We start from the raw sequence: 26,129 nt of genomic DNA, 5'->3' as shown, positions 1-26,129 counted from the left end.
CTCAGTAATTGCAATAGGACTTAAAAATGGGAAAGGGGGTGTTCTACAAAAGCTTTGGAGGCACCAGATAAGACTCCTAGGTCAGCAACCCACCCCACTATGAGTACATCCTGTAGTCTTATGAGGCTTTGCCCTCGGGTGGGAAAAATATTGCGCCTGGGAAAGAGAAGTGGGAGTCAACAGACACTCAAGGAATAGTTTCGGAGAAAAAGGTTTTATTTCTACCATCCATGAACTGGTAGAAGGAGCAAGTGTGATAAGTCACAAAAAGCATGCACGAGTTCACAATCATGTGCACAAGCATATATACCCCTTTCTAGTTCCCTCCCCCTTTCTCCTCCCTCAGGAGTCCTGCCCCATGTTGAGGTTCCTGAGCATGTACAGAAAGCTGTCTTGGGACTATTATGGACTCTTGGCAGGAAAGGGGGTGAGGGGGTTTTCAGAGTGTTCCCGTTGTTTCATTCTTGTGCTTTGGCATGGTTCCCGGAGAGAAAGCAAGTTGCAATGTGGTTCTGAGAAAGGCCTGAGAAGACAATGGGCTCTGTTCTCTACCTTGTTGCAATCTTTTTAGTTACAGCAAGCGGAATGTTTCTGATGCTTAGCTGCTGAGAAAATGATTTTGAAAAGCTTTGAGAAGCTTTGAGCCTGCTTGGGGGGGGGGTGACTTCGGGCCTAGGTGAGGTCACCTATCCTCACCTTCCTTCAATCCCACTTTTCTACAGGACTTTTAACACCCAATTTAACATCCAAAGTAAAGTAAGTTGTATAGTCATTGTCAACCGATATAACTCATGGCTTGCTTTTCTCTAGAATCATCCAGTTTATTTCTCCCCTCACCCCTTTGTCAGCTTCTTTGCTGTAAGCTGCTCGGTGGCACACAATTGCCTCCAACTAAGTCTTCCTCAGGGCAGCTGATCCTTGTTGGCAGCCGTTCCCTGTTGGCATCCACCTGTCATGCGAAGCAATGGAAGAGGGCGCCTTCAAGTGTCAAGCCAGACTGTTGTGAGAGTTACAGTGCCTGCTGTGGCTTTAGAGATCAAATACATGAGAGACATGTTTTGTTGCAGGTTAGGCAGATGAAGGCATCCAGTTGTTCTTCTGTTGCAGGTGCAATATGGCGTTTCTTCTCTCTGCGCTCCTCCCAGTGGTCATTCCTCCTCTGGTCACTGCTATGGACGCACAACCTGTGGTCAACTGCAAGGGATTCCCACACGGCAGGGCTGTTGCCAGCCTTCATGTCATGTTTGCAGACATCTTGGGAAGCAGTTGGGTCTGCCAACGGACCTGGTGGCTGAAGCCAGCTCCCCACAGAGCAAGTCCCTGGGGATCCTGCCATCTTCCATTTTGTGGACGTAACCGAGTCAGCAAAGACGTTGCTGAGACAGGAGTGTGAACATGCTGGGAATGTGAAACAGTGATGGCTTTTACAATTGCGATAAAGGTCACACCCACACATAGTTTATAGCACTCTTATATCATGGCTTCTTCCCCCAAAGAATCCTGGGAGCAGTAATTTGTTAAGGGTTTTGACCTCCCAGAGCTACCGTACTCAGCACACTTAAACTACAGTTCCAAGGTTTTCCCATGACATTTAAAAGTGGAATAATAGTGCTTTAACTGTATGGTGTGGATGTGACCTGAAAGAATGGGGCAAAGTTGACTACCAGAGAAGCAGGAAAGAGAAAACCAGGTACAGTAAGGAGCTTTCATTTTTTTATTATTATGTTTTCTACAGCAACATCATTAAATACAGAGCAAAATTTGCCCCATCCCATTTATTCCCTTCATCTCAGCCCATCCCACCCCAGAGCAGCTATCAGGTTATCCACCCCCACCCCCCTCACTCGATGTTAAGTCGCTCTGGGCCCTGCCCATTTGTATGTACTTTCCTGAAAGAGAGGGATACAGTCAGGTGAGAGGGCCTGGTTGTATTATTGTCTTTTTTTGTTGGTTTAAATAACATTTTCTCGCTTAAATACTGAGCTAAGAGAGCAACTAATGAAGAGGCAAATTAAAGTCACCAGCTTTAAACTGCAAGGACCCCCCACCCATGCTTTTTAATAGCTGTGCAGGAAGGAGCAACGCCAGCTGAGTTTGCCTCCCGACCAAGGCAGAATGGAGAATTTACAACCACTGAAATGCTCACCTCTTAAAACAGCTACTAAAAGGCACACAGATCCTTGGCCTAGAAACTCTAGGATAGCAGCAGACTCAAAGGAGAAAGCTCTCCTGGAGGGGTGGGTCAATTTAGAACAGAAGTGGTGATCTCCCCCCAAGCACTGCTGGACTCCCAATTCCCCATCAGCAAGTCCAATGGTCAGGGCTGATTGGGGTTGAAGTCCAACGTCACATGGAGGGGGCAAGCTTGGCTGCCACTGAGAGAATGGCTCAAATTCCTTACTCTTCCGCCACACATGCCAGGTTGCAGCTGCAGCTTAAAACCTTCACCAGGAAATAAGGCAGCTCCACTTATAGTGCTTACAGGTCTTAATGTGATTTTTAATAAGGTCACACGATAGAGTGAGGGGTTGGGCTAATATTTTCCAGCACTGATTTATGGGGATTATTACAAGGAAGAACTTTAATTTCCACCGTCCATCACCCATACCTTCATGCTCCCAATGCCATACTCCTCCCAGCAGACGGGAAATGCCTGGAATCCAAAGTCCCCTACACTGCACTCCTGTGCATCGGTCTGATAGAAACAGAGACAAATATTCCAGGAAAATTTGTTGTCCAGTGTAGAATGACCCAGAAAGTGCAACGTCCAGTGCTGAAGGCCAGCCATTCCTGCTTCACAATGCCTTGCTATTGCTCAGTCCAGAAGGAAGGGGAAACAGCAAATGCCATGTGGTCAAGTTTTGTTGATAGAAGAGAGTGGGTGGTAGTTTTGCTAGCGTGACAGCACCAGCATCCATGACACAGGAAACTGTGGAGCTAGATTCCACAGCTGCCTTCTTCCCCTGGCCCTAAACTATTTTAGGGGGGTTGGAGAGGGAAAGGGCAAAACTGGCAACAGCTGTTCTGTGCACAAATGACACAGCCCCGACCTGGCAAAACAACTATGGAAAGTCAAAGAATTCTTAAGAGGCTGCTGTACATAGGCAGAGTAGAGACTGGGGAGGTTGGGTGGAGAAGAAGAGAAAAAATGGGGGCGAAGAAGTGCATAAGGGGGGGTTGGGACTTTGAAAAGGAACAGCGATTCCCTGAGGCCGAAACAAGAATGCAAAGCAAAGAGATGGGGAGAAGACCATAGCGGGAAAAGAAAAGAGAGACTTCACATGGCAAAGGGTAACTGTAGATGCCCTGGGAACTGCAATTCTTCCTCTTCTGGGGACAAACAAATCAAATTGAATTGTTAGGTAATTCAGCCCAGGCACAGTTCTCTCAGAGGTTTGCTACAGTAGGGCGTAGCATTGCTTATTTAGGAGCACTGTAAGAAGCCTCTCTCTGCCCACTCATTTTTTTTTTTGGGGGGGGGTTTCTGAAAGACACAGATTCCTCCTCCCCACCAAAAGAGATACATTCTTAGCATTCACAGGAAGGGGGCACTTGAAAAACATATAGTGCATACAGTATATGCATGAGGAGTGCAGCCTAGGGGTTCCTTGGCACAGGTGGGATCACCTTATCCTTTACAAGAAGCTAAACTGCTGGCAGAGGAGATGGACAGATGGCAGAGTTAAGAGCCACACTCACCCTAGCAAACTACAGTTTCTTTTCCAGTAGCAAAGTACAACAACGAGGGTGACAGCAGCATGCTGCAGTGGAAAGGAAGACATAGGCTGTGTGTGTGTGCATGCGTGAGTGCATGCACACGTGTGAGAAAGTGTGTGAAAAAGTGCACACTGCTCCACACAGGGCAAATTGTGACGGGACATCCCTGTACAAGGGGGTGGGCAATTCTTCTGCTGCTAGACATGGGGGCAAGTGGTCACAGGCAGAGCAGCACAGAGAGAGAGAGAGAGAGAAGGCAGAAGGTCAGACGTGGCCCAGGTCTTCAACAATGCAACGTAGGTGCAGGCCAAGCTGATCCTCACGCCAGCAGAGAGTTCCGCCGAGAGAGGTCTACGTTGCTGGCGCTAAGGCCACGGCTGTCAGATAGACTACTGGATGCCTGGAAAAGGGAAAGGGAGACAATGGTCAACATGTCAGAGCAGGGATGGGGGACCTTTTTCAGCCAGAGGGCTGCACTGCCTTGTGGGCAACCATTCATGGGGACAACACCACATGCCAGTGGGTGGAGCTATGGGTGCAAGGCATACTTTTGTAGAATAGGCCAGCCACTCAAAAGCCAGGGCTTTATAAACATCTTCCCTGACCCTTGGGCTATGCTGACTGAGGCTAATGGGAGTTGTATTCCCACATCTGGAGAACACTACATTGGCTACCTCTGCCTTGAAGGCTCCCAAAGATTTAAAGCAGGGGTCAGCAAACTTTTTCAGCAGAGGGCTGGTCCACTGTCCCTCAGACCTTGTGGGGGACCAGACTATATTTTGAAGGGGGGTGGGAAATGAACAAATTCCTATGCCCCACAAATAACCCAGAGGTGCATTTTAAATAAAAGGACACATTCTACTCATGTAAAAACATACTGATTCCCGGACCGTCTGCAGGCCAGATTTAGAAGGCGATTGGGCCGGATCTGGCCCCTGGGCCTTAGTTTGCCTACCCATGATCTAAAGCACCCAGTCTTGGGTGGATGAGTCTGTTTGCTGTGCCTCTGCATGATCTTTTGATCTGAATGTGCTGTTAGGGTGTGAAACCTAAGACGCTGGCAAGTTAGCAATGTCATGTGACTTTAAGTAGTCAAGCTCGTTAAGTTGTTAAGTTGCTCAGTATATAAAGAGTGTTTGTTTTCTCTGCCTGTGGGGCGTGAAGCAAAAATGTCTGAAAGCTCCGGAGGTGTTTCTGTTATCTGTCTGCAATAAACCTGTCTTTGGAAAGACAGGCTTCCCTGTGTCGTTATTTCTTTGCTGCTGAGACTTTGAAGCTTGTACTGCAACAAGAATCTCTGCACTGGACTTAATTAATGCTCTGCAAAGAGAGCTGTTGCTGGTGGCGCAGCGGAAGCGTTTACTGGACCAGTACACAAAAACTCTCTTAGGTTATGGATCCTTCTACGTTTCTACAGCTGTATTGTGTGCAGAGAAAGTGAAAGCAGCTTTCGGATGAGAGAAGACCGGCTTGGTCGTAAATCCAGCTCTTAAAGGAGGCTGGAGGCGTCTGAAAAGTGAGTAAGACAAATCCCAAGGGGAAAGAGAAGAAAGGGCACACAGAGGGAGTAGCAGCAGACCCCAAGAATGGCAGTGGAAAATTTCCAGGTTCCCTTTACAAAGTTGAACTCTGCTAATTATGTGCAGTGGTCTAAGAGGGCTCAAGTCTGGTTGGAAGCCAAAGAAGTGTGGGCTGACTATGTCCAGAGGCGAAAGCCGTTTGTGGCTGTTGCAGCAGATGCCAGATTTAGCTGAGGGGTGTAACATTAAACCCTGTCAAAATTTTCTGGATTGTTGTGCTTGTAAACATGCTAAGGTTAAGACATGTAACTATCCTAGATCTGACAGAGTAAGCAAGAAACCCTTTGAACTTGTGCACACAAACGTGTGTGGCCCTATGCCAGTCAAATCGCTTGGAGGTGCGAGATTTATGCAAATTTTGGTGGATGACTTTTCAAGGGCTAGTTGGGTTTTCTTTCTGAAAGAAAAATCACAAGCAGCTTCCATCCTGATGGATTGGATTGAAGAAGTCGAATGTAAATTTGACACCAGGGTACGTAAAATACAATCAGATCGTGGTGGGGAATTTGTGAACCACACGCTGGAGACGTGGTTAAAAAGGAAAGGTATAGTTCATAGACTTACCAATCCCTATTCACCACAGGAGAATGCAGTTGCCGAAAGAAAATTTCGAACATTACAGGAAGCCATTGCTGCTTTGCTGTTTGATTCTGGACTTCCACAGCGTTTTTGGGCTGAGGCTGCACTGTATGCAAACTATACTTTTAACAGAGTGTACAATAGCACAGTAGGCAACACTCCTTACTTCATGCTATTTGGGAAAAAACCAAAAATTGATCATCTAAGAGTTTTTGGATGTCGTGCTTATGTGCTGGTGCCAAGGGCACAACGTAGGAAAGGCGATCCTAGGTCTAAAGAAATGTTTTTCTGTGGTTATCAAGCAAACACAAAAGGTTGGAGATTTGTGAATGTAGAAGGCAATCAAACGAAAATCACAATCAGCAGAAGTGCGGAATTTTGTGAACAGGATGGTTGGAATAAAATTCATGGAAATCCTGACATACTATTTGATGTGGTGAACAGTAACAATGAAACTCAGGCCCCAGGGCAGGTGTTAGTTCCAGAACAGACTGAGGAATTTAAGTCTGAGGACGAGGGTGAGAAATCATCTAGTTCACCCAAGTCTGTAAAGTCAGAATCTTCTAGCTCTAAAAGTTCACCTGTACAGCAAGAGAGACGTGTAAAGTCAGAATCAGAAAGTTCTTCAACTACTAGTGACAAACAGGTGACGACTAGTGATTCTGGGTCAGAGGGGGAAACTGAAGGAACATCACAGGAACTGTTAAGGCGTTCTAAGCGTACCAACAAAGGTAAACCTCCTGAAAGGTACCAAGCTATTAGTGTTTGGGCTGGTTTGGCAAATTGCGAACCTGAAAGTTTTGAGGAGGTTGAACAATTACCCCAGGAGGAGGCCAGTAGGTGGCGTGAGGCCATGCAAAAGGAGTTGAATTCTATGAAAGAACTGGGTGTGTTTTCCATCACCAAACTGCCAGAAGGTACCAAGGCAGTAAGTTGTAGGTGGGTGTACAGGATAAAGACAACAGCGATGGGGAAACCAGAGTACAAAGCAAGGCTTGTAGCTCGAGGTTTTACGCAAAGAAAGGGGTTACATTATTCCGAAGTCTATGCACCCACTTCAAGGAGTGAAACCCTACGGGCACTATTAGCAGTTGCTGCTCAGAAAGGGTTCAAAGTGAATCAATTTGATGTCTCTACAGCTTATCTTCATTCAGACTTGGCTGAAGAGCTCTATATGGAGCTACCGCCAGGATTGAAAGTTGGTAAATCAAATCAGGTATGGAAACTACATAAATCTATTTATGGACTCAAGCAATCTGCTCATAATTGGAATGAGTGTTTGAATGACGTTTTGGTAGGCATTGGTTTTAGCAGGAGCAAGGCTGACAATTGCTTATATTTCAGAAGTTCAGGAGATGCTCAAGAATCTTTGCTTGTTTATGTAGATGACCTGATTTATACTTCAAAGACACAAGAACAAGTAAAAAAACTAGCCAAAGAGTTAAATAAACACTTCAAAGTTAAGAATCTTGGTGATGTGAAGGTCTATCTTGGTGTTCAGATAGATAGGACCAAAAATGGCAGTTTTCTACTGAATCAAAAAGGCAAGATATTGCAAATGTTGGAAAAGTTTAACATGACGGAGTGTGCAGGTGTTAGAACACCAATGGAAATGGGTTTTGTAAAAGACAATGAGTTCAAGGATAGTGCTGAATTCAAACGTGCTGAAATCTTTCAGTCAGCACTGGGAAGCTTACTTCATCTTTCGCAATGGAGTAGACCAGATATTGCTTACGCTGTTAACTTACTCAGCAGAGAAGCTTCGAAACCTAGTGTAAATGCATGGAAAGGAATTCAAAGAGTGTTAAGATATTTACAATACACCAAAGATTTTTGCCTTGAATTGTCTTCGGAAGGACAAGCACAGATTACTTGTTGGGCAGATAGTGATTGGGCAAATTTAAAGGATAGAAAATCAGTGTCTGGCTGTGTAATAAAATTTGGTAACTCTCTGATTGGGTGGAGATCCAAGAAACAGAACCTAATTGCTTTGTCGTCAACAGAAGCTGAGTTCTGTGCCTTATCTGAGTTATGTAGAGATCTAGAATTTTACAAATGCTTGGCACAAGAGATGTATGAAAAGGCCATCACTCCAATCACTGTATGGGGTGATAATCAACCGTGTCTTAAGTTAGCACAAAATGGGCAGTTTAAAGGTCGTACAAAACATTTGGATATCCGCTTTCAAAATGTTTGTCAAACGGTAAAAGTAGGAATTGTTAAATTGAATTACTGTCCCAGTCATGAAAATCAAGCTGATGGTTTTACAAAACCGCTTGGGTTTCAGCGGCATGAAAACTTTTGTGAAGAAATGGGTCTGAAGTAATTTTTGTTTTTTGTATTGCCAGCGAGAGGGGGTGTTAGGGTGTGAAACCTAAGACGCTGGCAAGTTAGCAATGTCATGTGACTTTAAGTAGTCAAGCTCGTTAAGTTGTTAAGTTGCTCAGTATATAAAGAGTGTTTGTTTTCTCTGCCTGTGGGGCGTGAAGCAAAAATGTCTGAAAGCTCCGGAGGTGTTTCTGTTATCTGTCTGCAATAAACCTGTCTTTGGAAAGACAGGCTTCCCTGTGTCGTTATTTCTTTGCTGCTGAGACTTTGAAGCTTGTACTGCAACAAGAATCTCTGCACTGGACTTAATTAATGCTCTGCAAAGAGAGCTGTTGCTGGTGGCGCAGCGGAAGCGTTTACTGGACCAGTACACAAAAACTCTCTTATGTGCCTTCTCCCTATCAGCCTCTGCTAGGGGTGGACAATTCTGTGGCGCATCTGCACTGAGTTTCATTACAGAGATGCAACATAAATTACCACTACTATCCCTTGTATATGAGGTTGCCTGGTGTGCTTCTGGATGGGTTCCTGCTCTGCCCTTTCAATCAGGGCTTTGGAAGTGGTTGGGAAAGAATATCCTGTGATGTGTCAGTAACCACACTTCCTTCCCCTACCCAACAGAGAAACAACTCAGAAGGGAGAGAGAGGCAGGCTGGGTTTTGCAGTCTGTGTGTATACCTGGCTTGCCTCCTCTTCCACGCTCTTGTTGAGGAAGTTGAGAGAACTGGCCCGCTTCATCCTGCAGGGAGACAAAAAAATAAGTGCCAAAGAAGTTAGGCCTTTTGGTCACCGATCTATGGCCTTCTCTAGGGTTTCAGGCATGTGATATTCCCAGGCCTGCCTGAAGATACCAGGGATTGAACCTGGGACCTTCTGCATGCAAGGCAGTTGAGACACAGCCCCTTTTGATATTCACTAAGGGTGTTGCCTTCACACCCTGGTTGTGGGTTTCTCCAGAGAAAAGCAGCTAGCTATATACTGCTGAAACAATAATAAAAAATATTGGGCTGGCTAGACCTTGGGTCTGCAGCACATCCTGCCCACCCCAGGTCCCAAAGCAGAGCCACTAGACGGAAGACTTACCCTGGGTTCCGGGGCTCCTGCGGGCTGCTCCCCTGCAGCTTCTTCACCAGCATCTCGCTGCTTCGTCGCAGGGCGTCACGCAGCTTCCCAAAGGAGCCGCTGCGTCGCAAGGCTCCGGAGCCAGCCTGGGAAGGCGGGGAGAAAAGAAGAAAAGGGATCAGCACCAAATGTCTAAATCAGCCTCCTGTTCCCAGAGAGGCCAACCACATTCCTTGAAGGGAAGCCTAAACACAGGGCCCATGGGCCAAAGACTCCCCACACCTTGTTGGATAGGATTGCACTGAAGTGTCCTCCATTTTAGGATTAATTTGTAAAGTTTTGCTGCTTCTTACCCCGGACCACTCAGCCGCTCTGTCTTCCGGGTCAATCCCGTTTTCACACTTGTTGGAGCTGAGGACCCCCTCGCAGTTTGATCGGTGCTCGGAGCGGCTCCCATCCTTCAGTAGTTCTACAACCTTGCTCTGGTTAATAGCGTCCATGCCCTAGTTGGAATACAGAGATTATCTACTGGGGCATCCAAGAGCTAGATGGCCTATTTAAGCCAGCATGGGGGAGCAGAATTTTTTTAATATCCCCCAGCACACATTTCCGTCCCACTGCTGAAACAACACTGCCTATCCTCAGGGACAGTGTGTGTGAAACGGTAAGTGCTATTTTGCCTTGCTTCTGCTGCCACTGCCTGCTCTGTTGCCACTGCACACCCTGCCGCATCAAAATAGCACCACCATCAGCGCTGATTTGGGGAGAGATCTCACCCAAAATCACTCGAGACCTTGCGGAGCACACAAGATCTCGAATGAGTTTGGGTGAGATCTCATTCCAAATGGCTGCGATCTTGCCCCAAATCAGTACTGATGGAGGCAGGGCACCTGTGAGCGTTCTTCTGTCTGAAGCAGCGGCCTCACCCTGCCTAACAGCTGGGCAGGTTCTGCCTATCCTCCCACCGCCAACTGCCATGATGCAGCACTTGCCTGCTTGCGGGTTTTCTGGGCACACTCCTCCAGCGTCTCTGCAGCCTCCAATTTCCCCTGGCGCCGGTAGAGAGCACCCAAGCTTTTCAGAGTCGTGTTGACTGTGGGGCTGTGGGTGGAAAGGAGAATGCGAAGACAGATAGATCAAGAGCGTTCTTTGTACCCCTTGCACTTTTGCTGTCCTTTTAAGGAACTTTTCACAAAATAAAGTTTCCATTAAATGGTCAACTTCGTGTCTTTGAAAAAAATTAATTTCAATCAATTGTCATTTATGCATCTTATAACTGTTCTAATATAATTACAGTTAAATTAGTTAAAGCTACTGTGTTAAGACAGACACACTGGGCTAAAATATCGTCTCAATTTAAACCACTGGATTGCTTTGCCCAGCAATAGGTCACCTATGCTGTTCCCACACTTTGCTCCAGCCTTTTCTCTGCATTACTGCTGCCAATACTGTTGTACTTGTGTTGGTTCTTTTATGCAGAAACTATCTTAAATGATAAGCTGTAAAAGCCACCTGTTAGATCACACAGTTAAGTACCAGTTGCTGGAAACCACAGGAACAGCGAGGGCTCTTGCGCTTGGATCCTGCTTATGGGTTTCCCATGGGCATTTCATTGGCCACTGTGAAAGCAGAATACTGGACTAGATGGGCCACTGACCTAATCCAGCAGAGCTCCTCTTATGTACTTAAGTTCACTCGTCTTATCAAGACAGTCAATGAATCCTAACCATTGTGAAATAAGGAAACTACGTCAGCCTTAACTTGCACCAGCAGCAATTTCACTCTTCTTCTTCTTAAGCCTCTGGCTTCTCCTTCATTTCAAGCTCCTAGCCCCAACTCAAAGTCAGGAGCAACCTTTTTAAAACCTTTAAAAAAAGAAAAGGGGGGCTACCCCTTACCTGTCCACCTTGCAGGCTTTGTACCAGCTGCCATACTCCCCATAGGGGGCGCTGTCTTTCTCCTTGCGCTTCTCCTAAGGGGGAGGCAAGGTTAAAGGTTAAAGGGCAGGGTGTGAGTCAGACGGCTTGGATCCACCCCCAAGGGAAAGTCGGGTTCCCTTCTCCCTCCCAATGCAGAGGTACCTTGCTTTCCTCTCGCTCTTCTGCATGCATCCAGATCGGCTTATTCTCTCCTACAAAGAACGGTGGTTGGGGGAAGAACAGAAAAGAACTTACAGCAGTGAAGAACCTGCCTTGAACCAGGGCAGACCATCAGTCCACCTTGTGGGACTCCTCAGGACATTAAAAATATTTCTTGTACATAATTATAAATAAAAGTTTGACATAAATTTGTTATAAATAAAACTCGGGGGGGTTATGAAATATCCACATTTCAACGCACCAACCAATTTGCCAGTCACGCTCTCTCAGCCTAACCCACCTCACAGGGTTGCTGTGAGGAAAAAGGGGGAGAAAGGGGAGAACTGTGTATGCCAGGTTGAGTTCCTTAGAGGAAAGATGGGATAGAAATGTAATAACAACAAAAAAACCATTAAAACCATGGGGGCAAAGGCACAGTGATTTGCCAGCCCTGCCAATCAGCTGATGGTCAGTGCTAGCAAAGGGTATGCTTTTAGAGGTGCCCCTGATCAGTTGATTGATAGCAGCCACAACCCCCATTTTGTCCCAGCTGTGTCTTTTCCTGCCCCACACCTGAAATGCATAAAATAAAAGGAAGCAACCCTTCTCTGTACACATGAGGTCCCACCACCTGTTTCTGCACTCACCATTGACTGAGCCGAACTCTCTCTCGTGTGCTCGGGTCAGGATCTCCTTGTAGAGGGCCTCAGCGTCCTTGTATTTGCCTTGTTTGAGGTAGCAGGAGGCCTGTGGGGGCATATTCTGAGGTCAGAGGGACAGGCTGTGGCAACAGGGATCAGGAAGCATTGATGCCTAGCAAAAGCTGGATGTTACATACACCAGGATTCTCTACTAGCAGCATAACTCTATGAAGTGCTGTCCTTTCTCTTGCAGAGAGAAGAGGCAGACTGCACAGACCATTATTCAACCCAGGTGGTCAGTCAGGGGATTAACCTGTCTTCCAGTGGCATGGCCAATGATTGCAAAGTAAAACAGCAGAAAGGCACCAATCAGGAGTAGGCAGGGGAGGAGGATGGAAGGGCTCCAGGGGCACCTGGAAGTTGCCTTCCTGCCTCCCTTCTTCCCCCCGGCACAAAGGCACTGATGTAACTGATGAGCACTGTGCAAATCAGGGGCTACAGAAGCTGCCATTGTCTAGAACAGGCTTCCTCAACCTTGGGCCTCCAGATGTTTTTGGCCTACAACTCCCATGATCCCTAGCTAGCAGGACCAGTGGCCAGGAATGATGGGAACTGTAGTCTCAAAACATCTGGAGGCCCAAGGTTGAGGATGCCTGGTCTAGAAGACATTGAACTAAAACTCCCATCACCCCCTGCTGGCTGGGATTGCTGGGAGTTGTAGTCCAACAACATCCGGAGGGCTGTAGTGCCCCAAGCCCTACAGTAAACATCATACTGTTAAATGTCACAAAGTTAATACGAACTTTAAAGCATTTAATGCAAACTTTATAGCATGCTACCAGTGTTCTTCAGCCTTGGGCCCCCTGTTGTTGGGACTAAAGCTCCCATCATCCCTAAACATTGGCTAAGGTGTCGGGGGATAATGGGAGTTGTAGTCCAACCAAAATCTGGCATGGAAGAAAACTGCTTGAATAGATTCCACCCCCTGCTTAAACCATCCCCACACCCCAAAGGTTTCTCTTGGATTTTTCCAATCAGCCCCTCTCACCAGGTTGTTTTTAGTTTTGGCCACATTGGGGTCGTCTGGCCCGAGGCGAGACTCGTAGATCTCCAGGGCGCGGCGGTAGTAGTACTGAACCTCCTCGTACTTGCCCTGGTTCTGGCAAAGGAGAGCCAAGTTGTTGAGTTGTTTGGCCACATCTGGGTGGTACTTCCCCAGCACCTGGGAGGTTGGAAAGAGGAGACACTGATCACTTAAAAAGAAAGAAAGCAAAGTTTGTCCATGTTATTGCCAAATCCCAGTTCCCAGTGCTGATCGCCCAAACCATCAATTTCACATAGGAAATTACTTTAAACCAGATCAGGCTATTCATCCCATCTGACTGGCAGCAGGGGTTATTTCCTGAAAATGCCACTGAGGATTGAACCTGGGACCTTCTGCATGCAAAGCAGATGCTCTGCCACTGAGATATGGCCACTGTTCCAAATAAGATTCTAGTCCTCAGTGTTCTGAATAAAGGAGGACAGCAGACAATGAAGAGCGGGGTGGGGGTGGGGAAACAGACAGCCTGGAAGAGACGGGGTTAAATAGAAGCAACTTGTTTAACAAGCGTAGTGCATGTATTTTAATTTTTGTCAAGGGAATATGACTTTGAGCAAAAGGGTGGGGATGAAGATCCCTGACAACAGAACAGCAACAAAGGTGTGTGGAGTGGGGAGGGTGAAGCCATAGCCCACAGGCAATGGCTCTGCAGGCTACGGACTTATCAAATCTTCCAGCATTTTGTTTTGTTTAATAGTATTGTTTTGTTTCATATTTTATTTGTTTATATCCTGAACATTTTCCCCACACTGATCAGGGTAACTTGCATCAGAAAATTTTCAGTTTGCATTGGGAAATAACTATGATATCCTAGAAAGTGATCTAATTTACCATGTTCATTTTACTTGAATTTAGTACAAGCTAAAAACTTGATCACTGAGAAGCTTGCCTTATATTGTGTTCATAGTTAGCATCCATGCATTGTAACTGATGAACTTTGGAAACTGCAAATTTTCTGCAGAAAAAGAAAGCACCGGGGTGGGTGGGATATGCCCCAAGTATTGCTGCCTGTAGCCGCCTTCTTTAAGTACCTTCTCTCGGATCTCCAGAGCCCTCTTGCACAGCGGTTCCGCCTCCTTATACTTGCCCCGCTTACCGTACAGCACGGCCAGATTGTTGAGGGTAGCAGCCACCTAAGGATGAAAAGGTACATTGTACAACTCAAAACTCTGGGATATGATTGCTGTGTGAACCTCAGAACTCTACTTCAAAGCAGGTTATCACAGCAAGCTAGCAGATTCAGAATCAAAGGTGATCCGTTAAGAAAAAGGAGGCGAAAAGAAGATCTAAGGTGCTAGTCCTCATTGTTATGGAGGAGGACCCTCAAGCATCCAAATGGTTTCTGCTAGAGCCTCTGAAATGATTTATTTATCTAATAAAATTTATACACTGCTTGATTGTCTTAAAAAAAGGCCTCAAAGTGGTTTGCAAAAAATCAGGGTGCTTACGGCAGGGTGGTCCTTTCCCAAGGTCTTCTCCCGGATGGCCAAGGCATCATTGAGAAGATGAGCAGCCTCCTTGTACTTATTTTGGTCCCTAGCAGGAAGAAAAATAAGTTATTATTTTGGCCAGAGAGAATTCCAAAGCAAGGAGTGCCTATTACCAGTTTAGGCTGGTGCACCAACTATGTCCTTTCCTGGACAGAGGTAGCTTAGCCACTGAGATTCAATGTGTTAGGAACCTCATGACTGGACAACTGTAATGAGCTCTATGCAGGGCGTCCCATGCGATTGGTCCGGAAGCTGCAATTGGTGCAGAAGGTTGTGGCCAGGGAGCTGAGTGGCTTTCCCTGACCCATAAGACTGGGCCTATTTTTATGTAACTGAATGCTCTGAATTTTTGTTTCATTTGTTTTTAATATGCTTTTACAAGTCTTTAGACTGCTGTTTTATTGGTTTCAGGTTGTACTTTTATTCTGATTATATTTTTCATTTTTATACTGTATAGATTAAAAATATATACAGTATATGAAGCTGTTTATAAATGCTATTAAGAACATAAAATAAAATAAATTATAAAAGCCCACATCTGAATGTACAGTACACAAAAGGCATGGGGTACAGTCCTTTCTAGACTGCACCATGTCAGGCTAGGGGGTGGCTTCTGATCACGTCTGAATACTGTTCTCCAAGGAACTTGGAAAGCTAGTCATCTTCCTAACAAGCTAACTTTCCAAAAGCAAGGAGCTTTTCCGAGTTTCTTTTATTTCAGCATAAGAGAGCCTGCAAATAAGCAATTTAGTAACGGCAGCCTAAAGTGATACAGTCTCAGCAGGGCAGCTCCACACGCTTTCTCTGCATGTCCAAGTTAGATCTAAGGTCAAAAAGCAGTCCCCTGCCCTCAGCCCAAGTCAGCCAAGCCTCACACCTGTAAACCAGAGCAAGAATATTCAGCATGGTAGCCACATCGGGGTGGTCATGTCCTGAGGTCTTCTCAAGATCCTCCAGTGCTTGCTTGCAGAGTGGTACAGCCACCTCGTAGCGCCCCTGGGAAGCATATTGGATCACCAGGTTGTGGAGCGTCCGCAGCCGTGCCGGAATCTCATAGCCACCATGTTGGGCTGCTGCGTCTCCACTACCATGCGTCTGCCCTGGAGAAATACATTGGCATCATCAAAGGGGGTGGGATCTGCTGCCCACACCCTCCACAAAGCAGTTCTTCAGTATGCTATACATACACACTCAAAGCAGGTGTATATGCACATGCAAACACAAACACCTAGACACACTTAAAATGAATAGGCAGCAGGCTCAGGACAGAGAGCTAGTAGACTTCTCCACATAATGCGCCATCATCCTATGGAATTTATATGATCACAGTGTTTCATGGCTGGAATTAAGAGCTACGTGAGGGAAGAGAAGCCAGCCTAAGAATTTGGTAAATGCACGGGACAAGGGGCCAGAGTTTGTGTATTCTCCTCTCCCCTCCCCTCCCCTCCCCCTTTTCACTTTGTGTCGGGTCTTTGAACGTTGTACACATGAGGGGCAGGGATTGTCTTGTTTGCTACTGATATGTAAACTACTCTAGCAGCCTTTTCAGACGAAGAGCAGGGCAAAACAGCTTTCAAATAAATAAATGATCATTCCTTTCTTCTGTCACGAGTCTATTAGCCAACCTATCTGTGGTTGAGATATTGAAAAGTATTTATGTTTGCTAGACATGGGGTGATGCCCAACTAAGTTTTACTCAGAGTAGACCTACTGGAATTAACAGGCCTAAGTTAGCCATGTCTATTAATTTCAATGGGTCTACCCCAAGCAGGACTAGCACTGACTACAACCCTGAACATTTTTAGTTTCCTCAAATTTTGGTGGAATTCCAACAACTTTAGGGTTTGCCCATGTCTTGTACTTTTTACTCCAGTACCTGTGATCATCTAACTTGAGAGCGGGGGGGGGGGGGCTCCTGACCTTCTAGATGTTCCCTGCTTCCCATCACCAGGCTGGATAGGGCTGATGGAAGCCGGGAGTGCAGCAACATCTAGAAGGCCACAGGTTCCCCATCACTGATCTATTTCCCTGGTGATCTCCTTAGCCGGCAAATCAAGTCATTATTATACAAGATATTTGCTCCTAGGTAAGTATTTCTGGTCTATTGATGTTAACGAAGATGATGACTCTGATACAGAACACTCCTAAACGGAACAATCCTTGCCATTCTAGCTTTAAGAGGCAAGCTTCTAGTCCTCATGCAGTTATTGACAGCCTGGACGGATATGCTACAATCTGAAGGCCACTATCTCTAGTATTCTGACTCCTTGCTGTAAGAACTGACTTGCTGGATCAGAATGGTCTACTTAGCCCAAGGTAGCTCACCTTGTCCCTGGTCATCATCGTTTGGGAACAGATCATCTAAGGAGTCTTTGCCCGTCTCCCCATTCTTCTCATCCTGGGCAGAAAGAAAAAAGGCAATCAGGGCTTGAAACTTTCCTACCATTTCGAAGACAAAAGAAAATGGTAAGAATGCCCAGCACCATCCTAATCACCAAAGCTCACATCTCTGATTCAGTCCTTGGGGATTGCCGAACCTGCAGTGTTCCACTCCCAATTTGCTGACATTCATGAATAGCAAGCATGGGGGAACCTTTGGCCCTCTAAATATTACCGGACTACAATTCCCATAATCCTTAATCATTGTCCATGCTGGCTGGGGCTAATGGGAGTCTGACAGCATCCAGACAGCCACAGGTTCCTCGACCCCTGATTTAAGGTAGATGCTACTGTTGAGAGGGCTGGAGCGGGACTTCTCTTTACCCATTTTCTCCACTCCATGCCTAATTTTATATACTTCTATTATGTCTTCTCCTACTCGCCTTTTCTCTAAACTTAAAAAGCCCCGAACGTTGTAGCCTTTTCTCCCAGGGGAGTTGCTCCAACCTGTTGATCATTTCCCGTTGCCATTTCTTTGAACCTTTTCCAGCTCTACAATATTCTTGGTGAGGAGAGCAGAACTGTACACAGATACCGGGCTCTCTCAGGTACAAAGACAGTGGAGGATGAACACAGCCGCTGTGACTTTTAGTTTATTTTATTTATTTATTACATTTTTATACCACCCTTCATCCAAGGATCACAGGGTGGTTTACAATATAAAAACACAACAGTACAGAACATAGTAAACAAAAGCAATACTCCCCCCCCCCCCAGCCAAAGGCCTGGGAGAAGAGGTATAGTTTTGCCTGGTAACCTTATTGTTCACAAATCTGTCTGCCTGTGTTTGTTTCTGCATCCAGTTCAAGGTGCTCATATTAATATTTAAAGCCCTACATGACTTAGGCCCCAAATACCTGTAATACCGCCTCCTTCCCTACAGATCTTTCTCGGCTGCTGAGAATGGCCAAGGAGGCCACCTTGGCAATTCCTCTGCCCTCAGGGGTTTAGGGGCCTTTGACACATGAGTTCTGTGCTTTTAAGACATACCTTATTTGTATAATGTTAAGTCGTTTTAAATTGCTCTTGTGTTTTAGTGCTGCAATCTGCCTTGGGACCTTCGGGCAAAGGGCAGAAAACAAACAACCAATCACCCGCTTTTAAAGCCATCTAGGTTGGTGGACACTGTAAGTGCAGCTCATTCTCTAAATATGGAGAGTCATGAGTAGGAGAGCGTAGGGCTGAGAGAAATCGGAAGAAGAAAAAGAGAAGGCTCACCGATGGTGAAACATCATCATCAAATTTCTTAATCTGGTTCATGAACTCCAGGTGCTTCTTCTCCTCCTCCAGCTGGGCCACGGACTGCTCGCTCCGCTGCAACTTCTGCTGGGTCCCAGCCAGCTCATCGCGCAGCCACTGGTTCTCCTGCACCAGGCGCCGCACCTGAGCCCGCAGCTTCTGCTTCTCCGACTCCACCGCGCTCAGGTGACTGGAGAGGGCAATGATCACCTGTAACCGGAGACTTGGTGTGAACACAGGCCTGTGAAATTCCAACTAGGAAAGGGGACACAGGTGTCAAAGCCCCAGGAACCTTTGTGTTAGCGGCACTCTGGCCCTCCAGACACTGCTGTGACTCCCATCAACCCCAGCCAGCTCAGCAGGCACCGAGTGATCCAGTCAGTAAGTCACTCAGTTGAAAGTTGGCGTTAACTCTTTATTAGTAAAAACGTGATCTTTGCAGACTTGGCTGAGTGCCAGGCCTAACGAGCGCAGCCATTCATTCCCTCTAGGCCTTACTCCACGAAACTAAAGGTCTCCACCTCCCCACAGCCGTTTAGATCTCCTCCTCTCCAGGGCTTTTTCCAAACAATCAGAGACTGTGCCTGCATACAGCCAACCTCTCCTCCATGCTTTTCATGACTCTTCTGGTTCTGGGAGATAAGGGGGGGGGAGGAGCTTGTCACAGCAGGTGGGAGAGACACCTGTGACTCTTCGCCAGCCTGACTTATCTCTGCCTCTTGGCCTCCCTCATCCCACTCTCCTGCTTCAGCTTCTGTCTCTGATTCTGAGCTTCTCTCTGCCACAGACTCTCCCAGCTCACTAAGCCCTGTTACCTCTTCAGCTCCTCTTCCCGGTCCTCTCCCTCTGGCCACTCATCGTTATGCCGCCACCACTTCCCAGGCTCTCAGCCTTCTTCCCCCCAGCTAGTTCCTCCCACCAATTCTCTGCATCCAAACATCCAAAGGGCCCACAGGGTTCCTCATCCCTGAACTAGTGGCTGTTACCTGAGCCTCCCCAAGGCCCAGCTCAATGGCTTCCAGAGATTTGCGCAAGAGGCTGGCTTTCTCCTGGGCAGCGCTGGTTTCGTGCTGCTGCTCCAGGCGGTTGACGGTGTCGAGAAGGGCAGCCAGCAGCGAGTGGTGCTCAGTGCGCAGCGTCTCCAGGCCTTGCACCACTGCCTTGGTGCCCAACACAATCTCATCCTGGCTCATCTTCTCCAGCTTCTCCTCACGGGGGTACAACATGGTCGCCATCACTGAGCCTTCACAAAGCGAGAGAGAGAGAGAGAAAGAAAAGAATACGGTGGAGAGAGTTGGAATAGGTCCACTAAGCCAGGCTTGTTTTCTTTGTTTTAATAATGATGGCTCTATCACACTCTTCCCCAGAGTAGGTCAAGGTAGCACACATGGCCCCCTCCTGACAACAATCCTGTGAGGTAGGTTAGACTGAAAAAGGAAGCGCAGAAGCATCACACAAGTTGGTTTTATTGTCTTAGAAGAAATACATGACTTTTGCTGGTATACGAGTGCATGTGAACAAGTGAATTTTTATGGATTAAGTAATTATTATTATTAATTAAATTTACGCCCCACCCTTCGACCCCCAAGGAGCCCATGGTGGCAAACAGACAAGCAATAAAACAATGAGAACTTCTTAAAAACAGTTCTAATACAGATGGAAACTGGGATCTTAATCTCTATTTAAAAGGCTTGTTGGAAGGTCATCCCTAGCTAGCAGGATGAGTGGTCAGTGGTGATGATGATGGGAGTTGTAGTCCAAAAACAGCCAAGTTTGGGAAACCCTGCTCTAAAGCATAGGCACATGAGAAAGAACATTACTACCTGCTACCCACATGGGGGAGCCACTCGTACCCTTAGGCAGCAATCCTAAAACATACTTACAAGGGAGCAACTCTACCATCAAACAACCACAGTGGGATTTGACTTCTGGAGTGCAAAGGACTGTGCTCTAAGTGACCCAGATGACACCTGAGCTTTGCATACCTGCGGCGAGGATGTGGCACAGGGTGGGGTTTAATTTGAGGCCAGGCTGAGCACCAGAACCTGTTAGGTATGCTCGAGTTCAACTTTGGAATGGTTGTAGTTACAACACGGGGGCGATGAGTCACAGCCCCATCATGAATGAGGGAAAAGGTCTGGCAGAAGGTGCAGTTGCCCCCCCCCCCCAGCATTTCGGGAATCAAAGAACATCAGTGACTGTTGGATCAGGACAATGGCCCATCTAGTTCCTCATCGTATTCTCATGGTGGCTGCCCAGATGCCTATGGGAAACCTGCAAGGCAGGACCTGAGAACAAGAGCACTCTCTCCTGCAACTGGTATTCGGAAGAATCACCGCCTTTGACTCTAGCAGGGGTCAGCAAACTTTTTCAGCAGGGGGCCGGTCCACTGTCCCTAAGACCTTGTGGGGGACCAGACTATATTTTGGAAAGAAAAAAAATGAACAAATTCCTATGCCCCACCAATAACCCAGAGATGCATTTTAAATAAAAGCACACATTCTACTCATGTAAAAACACGCTGATTCCTGGACCATCCGCAGGCCAGATTTAAAAGGCAATTGGGCCAGATCCGGCCCCCGGGCCTTAGTTTGTCTGCTCATGCTCTAGAGCAGGGGTCAGCAAACTTTTTCAGCAGGGGGCCAGTCCACCGTCCCTCAGACCTTGTGGGGGGGCGGACTATATTTTTTTTGGGGGGGGTGAATGAATTCCTATGCCCCACCAATAACCGAGAGATGCATTTTAAATAAAAGCACACATTCTACTCATGTAAAAACACGTCCGCAGGCCGTATTTAGAAGGCGATTGGGCAGGATCAGGCCCCTGGGCATTAGTTTGCCTACCCATGCTCTGGCGGCAGAGCATAGCCTCCATGGCTAGCAGCCCCTGATAGCCTTCTCCTCCATGAAGTTATCCAATCTTCTTTCAAAGCGACCCAAGTTGGTTGCTATGCCTTCCTCCTGGGGGAGCGAGTACCATAGTTCCACTATGCGCTGCGTGAAAGAGGACTTTCTTTCCCCCCAACTGAACATTTTCTGCATCTACTTTCTCCACGCCAGGCATGATTTTTCTAAACTTCTATCGTGCCGCCTCTTCCTCAGCTTTTTTCTCCAAGCTCAAAACGTCCCAAATGCTGCATCTTTCCTCATAGGGGAGTCACTTCACCCCCCTTGATCTTCTCAGTTGGCCTTTTCTGAACCTTTTCTATTTCTACCATTTTTGAGATGAAGGAAAGGAAAAGCGGGAGCGGCAGGGAGAGAAGAGGGGCAGGGAACCCCCCTTTTTTTCCCTCCTGTCCGGCTGTCATTGCATTTCCCGGCTCCCCCAGTAGGTGGCTGGCTCAGGCCCCGGCAATCGAGACGCAATGCGGCGTGGAGTCCCGTGCCCAGCAAACCAAACTGAAGCCGCAGCGCAATAGGGATCGCTTTAACCTCTCCCACGCACACGCAGGATAGAACCAGACACACTTCTTTTCCCTTTAAGTTACCAGACTGCCAACTCACTTTGCCCGTCTCTACTTGATCTGAAAAAGAGCTGAAACTCAGAAGTCCTTGTATCCAAATGTTGAGAACTGCACTGACCCCTGCCCAAATATGAATGAAGTGTGCTCTGTCGTTGTCCCCCGTCATATCTGTTTATAAAAGGATTTCTCCCTTTCTCCCTCTCAGCCTACCCTTTTATTTTCAATCTCCTTTCCATTGCCCTTTTAACATATTCTTTATCAAGAGGAGAGGGGAAAAGGATGAATGATGGACTGGTGCAACGTAACATCCCCGCCCCTTGAAATAAGGAAGGAAGTGCTTTCGGCCAGAGGTTTCAGAATCTTTCAAGGAACTTTGGGCAGTACCTCCCATTTTATAAGATTTGCTATTTACCTAGGGCAGGTACAGAAGCAAAAAAAAAGGAGAGGGGGACACAAGAAATATCCACCCATCCACTCCACATCACAAAGGGCAGGGAAGCTTTGCATATCTGTTCTTTCACACAAACCCACCCACCTCAGTTGTAAAGTATTCTGCAGATTTGATTTTCCACTCTGGGGCTTTTTTAAGGGCAAAAGTAGAGACCTCTGTACTCTTTTCATCTTTAATTTTGTTTAAAGGAAATCCCTCTTTACCAACAAACAAGCATGTCCGTCATTTCAAGAAACTGGATAGTCAGGATTTCTGATGAAGATCACAACAAAGAAAAAAAGGAAGAAACAAGACTTGAACTTCTGACTTCTGAACAGATGGCCCTTCCTTGCTGTATGATCACACAGGCTCAAGGTGCACATATATACATATACATACACACACACATTAGGCCCACACAACTGTAGAGAAGCACCTCCAAAATCAAGTGTAAGATGCAAGGGAGATATAGCCAAGTCCTCAAGAGCATTCTATGTGTCTTTTCCAGAATTCTTGGCCTATAAAAACACCTCTTGTCCAGAAACTCTTCCTTTTAGCCTTGGATTATTTCTGGGAATTGGGGGACATGGGACTACTTTGTCGTTCCACCCTCTCAAATTTCTCCCCTTCCACTTGAGTTCTTTCCAGAGCATTGAAATGGTACTGACTCTGAGGCCTTCACATATATTTTTTTTAAAGAGCTGGGGTTCCATTCCCCCTAACCCAGATTGTTTCGGTCCTCTGATGTTCAAGGGATGATCCTAATTCATTCAATATTATCTGCTTCATCTTCTCCTCATCTCCAATCAGACTGGGTTGTCTCCTTAGCCTGATCTTCAGGCTGGTAGTCTTCATGAATTATGGGGCTCACCCCTCTCACCTATTCCAACCACCCCTTAAACCTTTAGGAGGATCATCTCATTGATTGAGTTACCTCCTCTATGCCTTTGAGGCATTGCAGAATCCCTCTAATTTATTGGGGGGGCATTTCAACCCTCCTGCTTTCCCCCCTTTCTTTTCCCAACTTCTTAACCAACCCACCATGCCTCTCCTTTTCTCTCAGCCGTCTTTGCCCAACCAGTTAGCAACATGCCTCCTTCCTCCTCTGCAGGCCTTGACTGTGCTCCTTTCAAGGTACATCAAGTCTCTCCTCTCTTTGATCATACTGAAGGTAGAGTACTACCTTAACCTCTACCTTAACTTTGTGGAGATCCTAATAATGCCTCCCACCTTCTTATGGTAAGGCAGGAAGGAGGGCGATTCCCTTCTCCTTCATCACCTCCCTAGACACCTGTCTCACATTTTGAAAGGGAACTCCTTGTTCTTTTGTTTATTTTTATTTAGGAATATTTATACCTGCCTACTGACCAAAGTTCCCAAGGTGGTTTATATTATATATTTTTAAAAAATTAAAATAGACGGCGATACAAGAGTCACTACAGCAGAGCAATGATGTATACAAGTCTCCATTCCTCTTCTCTGGTGGCCCAGCAAATGCCCTTCTGCAGGTAGATCTCCTGCTATTCAAATATTTTCTCACCTTCACACATCACCTATATACCACCCCCCCCTCTCCTGGGAGCCTCCATCTCTTCTTTCTGGGGTAAAAGTTTCTGAAACTCCACCATCTTAAAGGGGATTCTCTACTTCAACTCCAGAAGCATTTTCATCCATGATTACTTTGTGGCTGGGGGAGGGGGGGAGAAGAGTGCCACACTTTACGTCCGTCACCCTTTCCTTGAAGGGGGTTGTCTCAAATCAACCCATAAGGTATCCACATCCCCCCCCCAAGATACACACAATACATTAGGTCCCATATTTTGGACACTCTGCAGCCCCTTGCTACAATAGTGCCCCTCCACTCTCTTTTTATCAAGAGAACTCTAATAACTTCTATCTCCCTCTACTATATTCCTGCTCGCTGAAGATTTGCAAAAGCCTCTTCCGACATTTCAGTGTTTATGAGGGACTTAGGGAGTCCCCTCTTCTACCTACCCAACTACCTTCCTTTTGGGGAATAATTGTCTCCTTTTCTCAGGTACCTCTTGTCTTGAGAGGACTCACCTCTTGACCAACTCCTCGTCCAGCTGGTGGAAGGAACCCCTTTTGGTTTAGAGAGGCCCTCATCATTTTAAAAGTGTCTAATTAGCTCCCCCCTCCCAACTTCTGAATACCCAACCCTGTATTTTTTTTTTTCCTGTGTGGGGGAATCCCTTACAAGGCTCCCCTATAACCACATTCCTCATTCTTGTGGCTTGGGAAAACTCATCCCTCCATTTAAGGAGGTTTTGTCCTTGCCCACCCCATCCCACCCCCCATCTTTTTGGAAATACAAAGGAACATCTATCTTAGGTCCCTCTCTTTCGTCTGGGATAACTCACCCCCCCCCACTCATAATGTGTGTTTCTGCGGGCACCTTTATGAAATTGGTGGGGGTCTTCTCTGCCTGCCCCATTGGGCTTCTTGAGAAGCCCTTATAACAAGCCGAAGGAACTCGCCCACCAGTTGGAGGAAGATTTGAGAAGGAAGGACCACAATTTACTTATGGGGGGGGGTAGCAACACCATACATTGCTCTGCTGTGGGAATTCACTCACCCACCTGGCCGCCCCCTCATCTCCATCTTCTGCAAGGGGCAGTTTTTGCTCAAGTATCCCACCAGCCACCCCGCATTTCATCCTGGGGGGGGGGCTGTCTGACAGACCACTTCTCACTTATATGCTGGGCAGCCACCCTCCCTCCTTTTCACCCTAAGCGGTGGAGGGGGGGTCATGCAGAGAACCCCCCCTGTTTCCACCCTATTGGCGTAGAGGGGGGAAGGCTTTTACGTGGCAGAAGGGAGATTCCCTGCCCAACCAACCAGCCACTCGGGTAGCTTTTTGCTTGGGGGGGGGCACAAGACGACTCGACGAACGACCACCCACCCACCCCTCATTTTCATCCTATAGGGGGATTTTACTTGGGGGGGGGAGGACGACTCCTTCCTTACCTGACCCCCCTCCCCTCACTTACTCTCGGCGCGAACACCCACCCCCTCGTTTCCGCCATATAGGGGGGGCTCTGCCGACCGAGGAGGCCCACCGCCCACCGCCTCAGCACCACCGCCGACACGACACGACGCAACGCACCTGCGCGCGCCTCCCTCGTCCTCGCCGCCGCCGCCGCCGCTTCTGCTCTTTCTCCAGCCACCGGCGGCCTCACATCCTTCCCGGCAGGCACTGCGGCACCGGCAGCCGCGCGGCCCCGCCCCAAAACAACCGCCTTAAAGGGGAGGGGGCAACCTGGCCGGCCGGGAAAATAGTGCCGGAGGACAAAACAGGAGGAGCGCCGCAGCCGGTCCTGCCTTCCCGCCTTAAAGGGGATGGGAAGGATGCCTTGGGTTCTCTTTCCGAAGTTGTTACCGGTTTACTTGGTGCTTTCCCTTTTGTATCTTTAATAAGTAAGTCCCGGCACGTGTTTTTATATGTCAGTAAAGGCTGCCGGGTGGGGCAACGGGCCCCTCCACCTGGAGGGGTGATCCCCCCCCCACACACTTTGTTAAATGAGCGGGAAACGGTGCGTGTTTACGAAGAAAAGTCCCGGGGCGGGGGGGCTCTCGTTTTATTTATTCGCTACATTTTATGGTTATCGCCTCATGTCAGGAGTTCTCTGGAGCAACAACAACAAAACGCAAACAGAACACAATTCGCAAATTAATTCTTAAAACGGTGAGCCAACCCGGCCGCAGGGCGATCCTATCCTAGGCAACTTTGCTCCGAAACAAATCTTCGTGTGCGATGCGGTTTATAGTGCGGTGCATAGATCGCCTCCTCCTCCATAGATCGCGTGCAAAAAGGTCTCCTCCCAAATCTCTTTTTTAGGGGGAAAGTAGCCTTTTCTTCCCTTTGGCTGCGTTGAGGGGAGGACTCTTACTCTGGCGTCCGGTTAACCCCCCTGCTTAGGAATTTGTTTCTTAGAAGGCGGGCGGGAGGGGGGGGGATTG

General features: G+C 47.3%; 1 protein-coding gene and 1 long non-coding RNA gene across 4 annotated transcripts; one reads left to right on the top strand and one right to left on the bottom strand.

Annotated features, from left to right (window-relative positions):
- LOC310694559 lies at positions 1 to 12,497 on the top strand. Its single transcript, XR_014519748.1, has 3 exons — positions 1 to 112; positions 723 to 1,690; positions 12,239 to 12,497. It is a non-coding gene; the product is annotated as an uncharacterized lncRNA (long non-coding RNA).
- Positions 1,701 to 25,491, bottom strand: KLC2 (kinesin light chain 2). 3 transcript variants are annotated; one of them, XM_083477558.1, is made up of 16 exons: positions 25,276 to 25,491; positions 19,242 to 19,492; positions 18,235 to 18,465; positions 16,903 to 16,975; positions 15,455 to 15,677; positions 14,536 to 14,623; positions 14,119 to 14,220; positions 13,034 to 13,207; positions 11,992 to 12,091; positions 11,348 to 11,397; positions 11,165 to 11,238; positions 10,259 to 10,367; positions 9,620 to 9,769; positions 9,288 to 9,412; positions 8,883 to 8,943; positions 1,701 to 4,117 (listed from the first exon to the last, which is right to left on the bottom strand). In XM_083477558.1, exons 2-16 carry the CDS (start codon positions 19,488 to 19,490, stop codon positions 4,037 to 4,039), a joined length of 1,890 nt encoding a protein of 629 aa, XP_083333684.1. In that variant the 5' UTR covers positions 19,491 to 19,492; positions 25,276 to 25,491; the 3' UTR covers positions 1,701 to 4,036. The 3 variants fall into 3 exon arrangements, with proteins under 3 accessions (XP_083333684.1, XP_083333683.1, XP_083333685.1); XM_083477557.1 differs by having other exon boundaries at positions 19,242 to 19,498; positions 25,276 to 25,400; XM_083477559.1 differs by lacking the exon at positions 25,276 to 25,491 and adding an exon at positions 25,179 to 25,263.
- Positions 25,492 to 26,129: the final 638 nt, after the last annotated feature.

The sequence above is a fragment of the Podarcis liolepis genome, assembly GCF_965112155.1.
Source record: "Podarcis liolepis genome assembly, chromosome: 15".
Classification (NCBI taxonomy): domain Eukaryota; kingdom Metazoa; phylum Chordata; class Lepidosauria; order Squamata; family Lacertidae; genus Podarcis; species Podarcis liolepis.
This window is presented reverse-complemented; position numbering and strand designations above follow the sequence as displayed.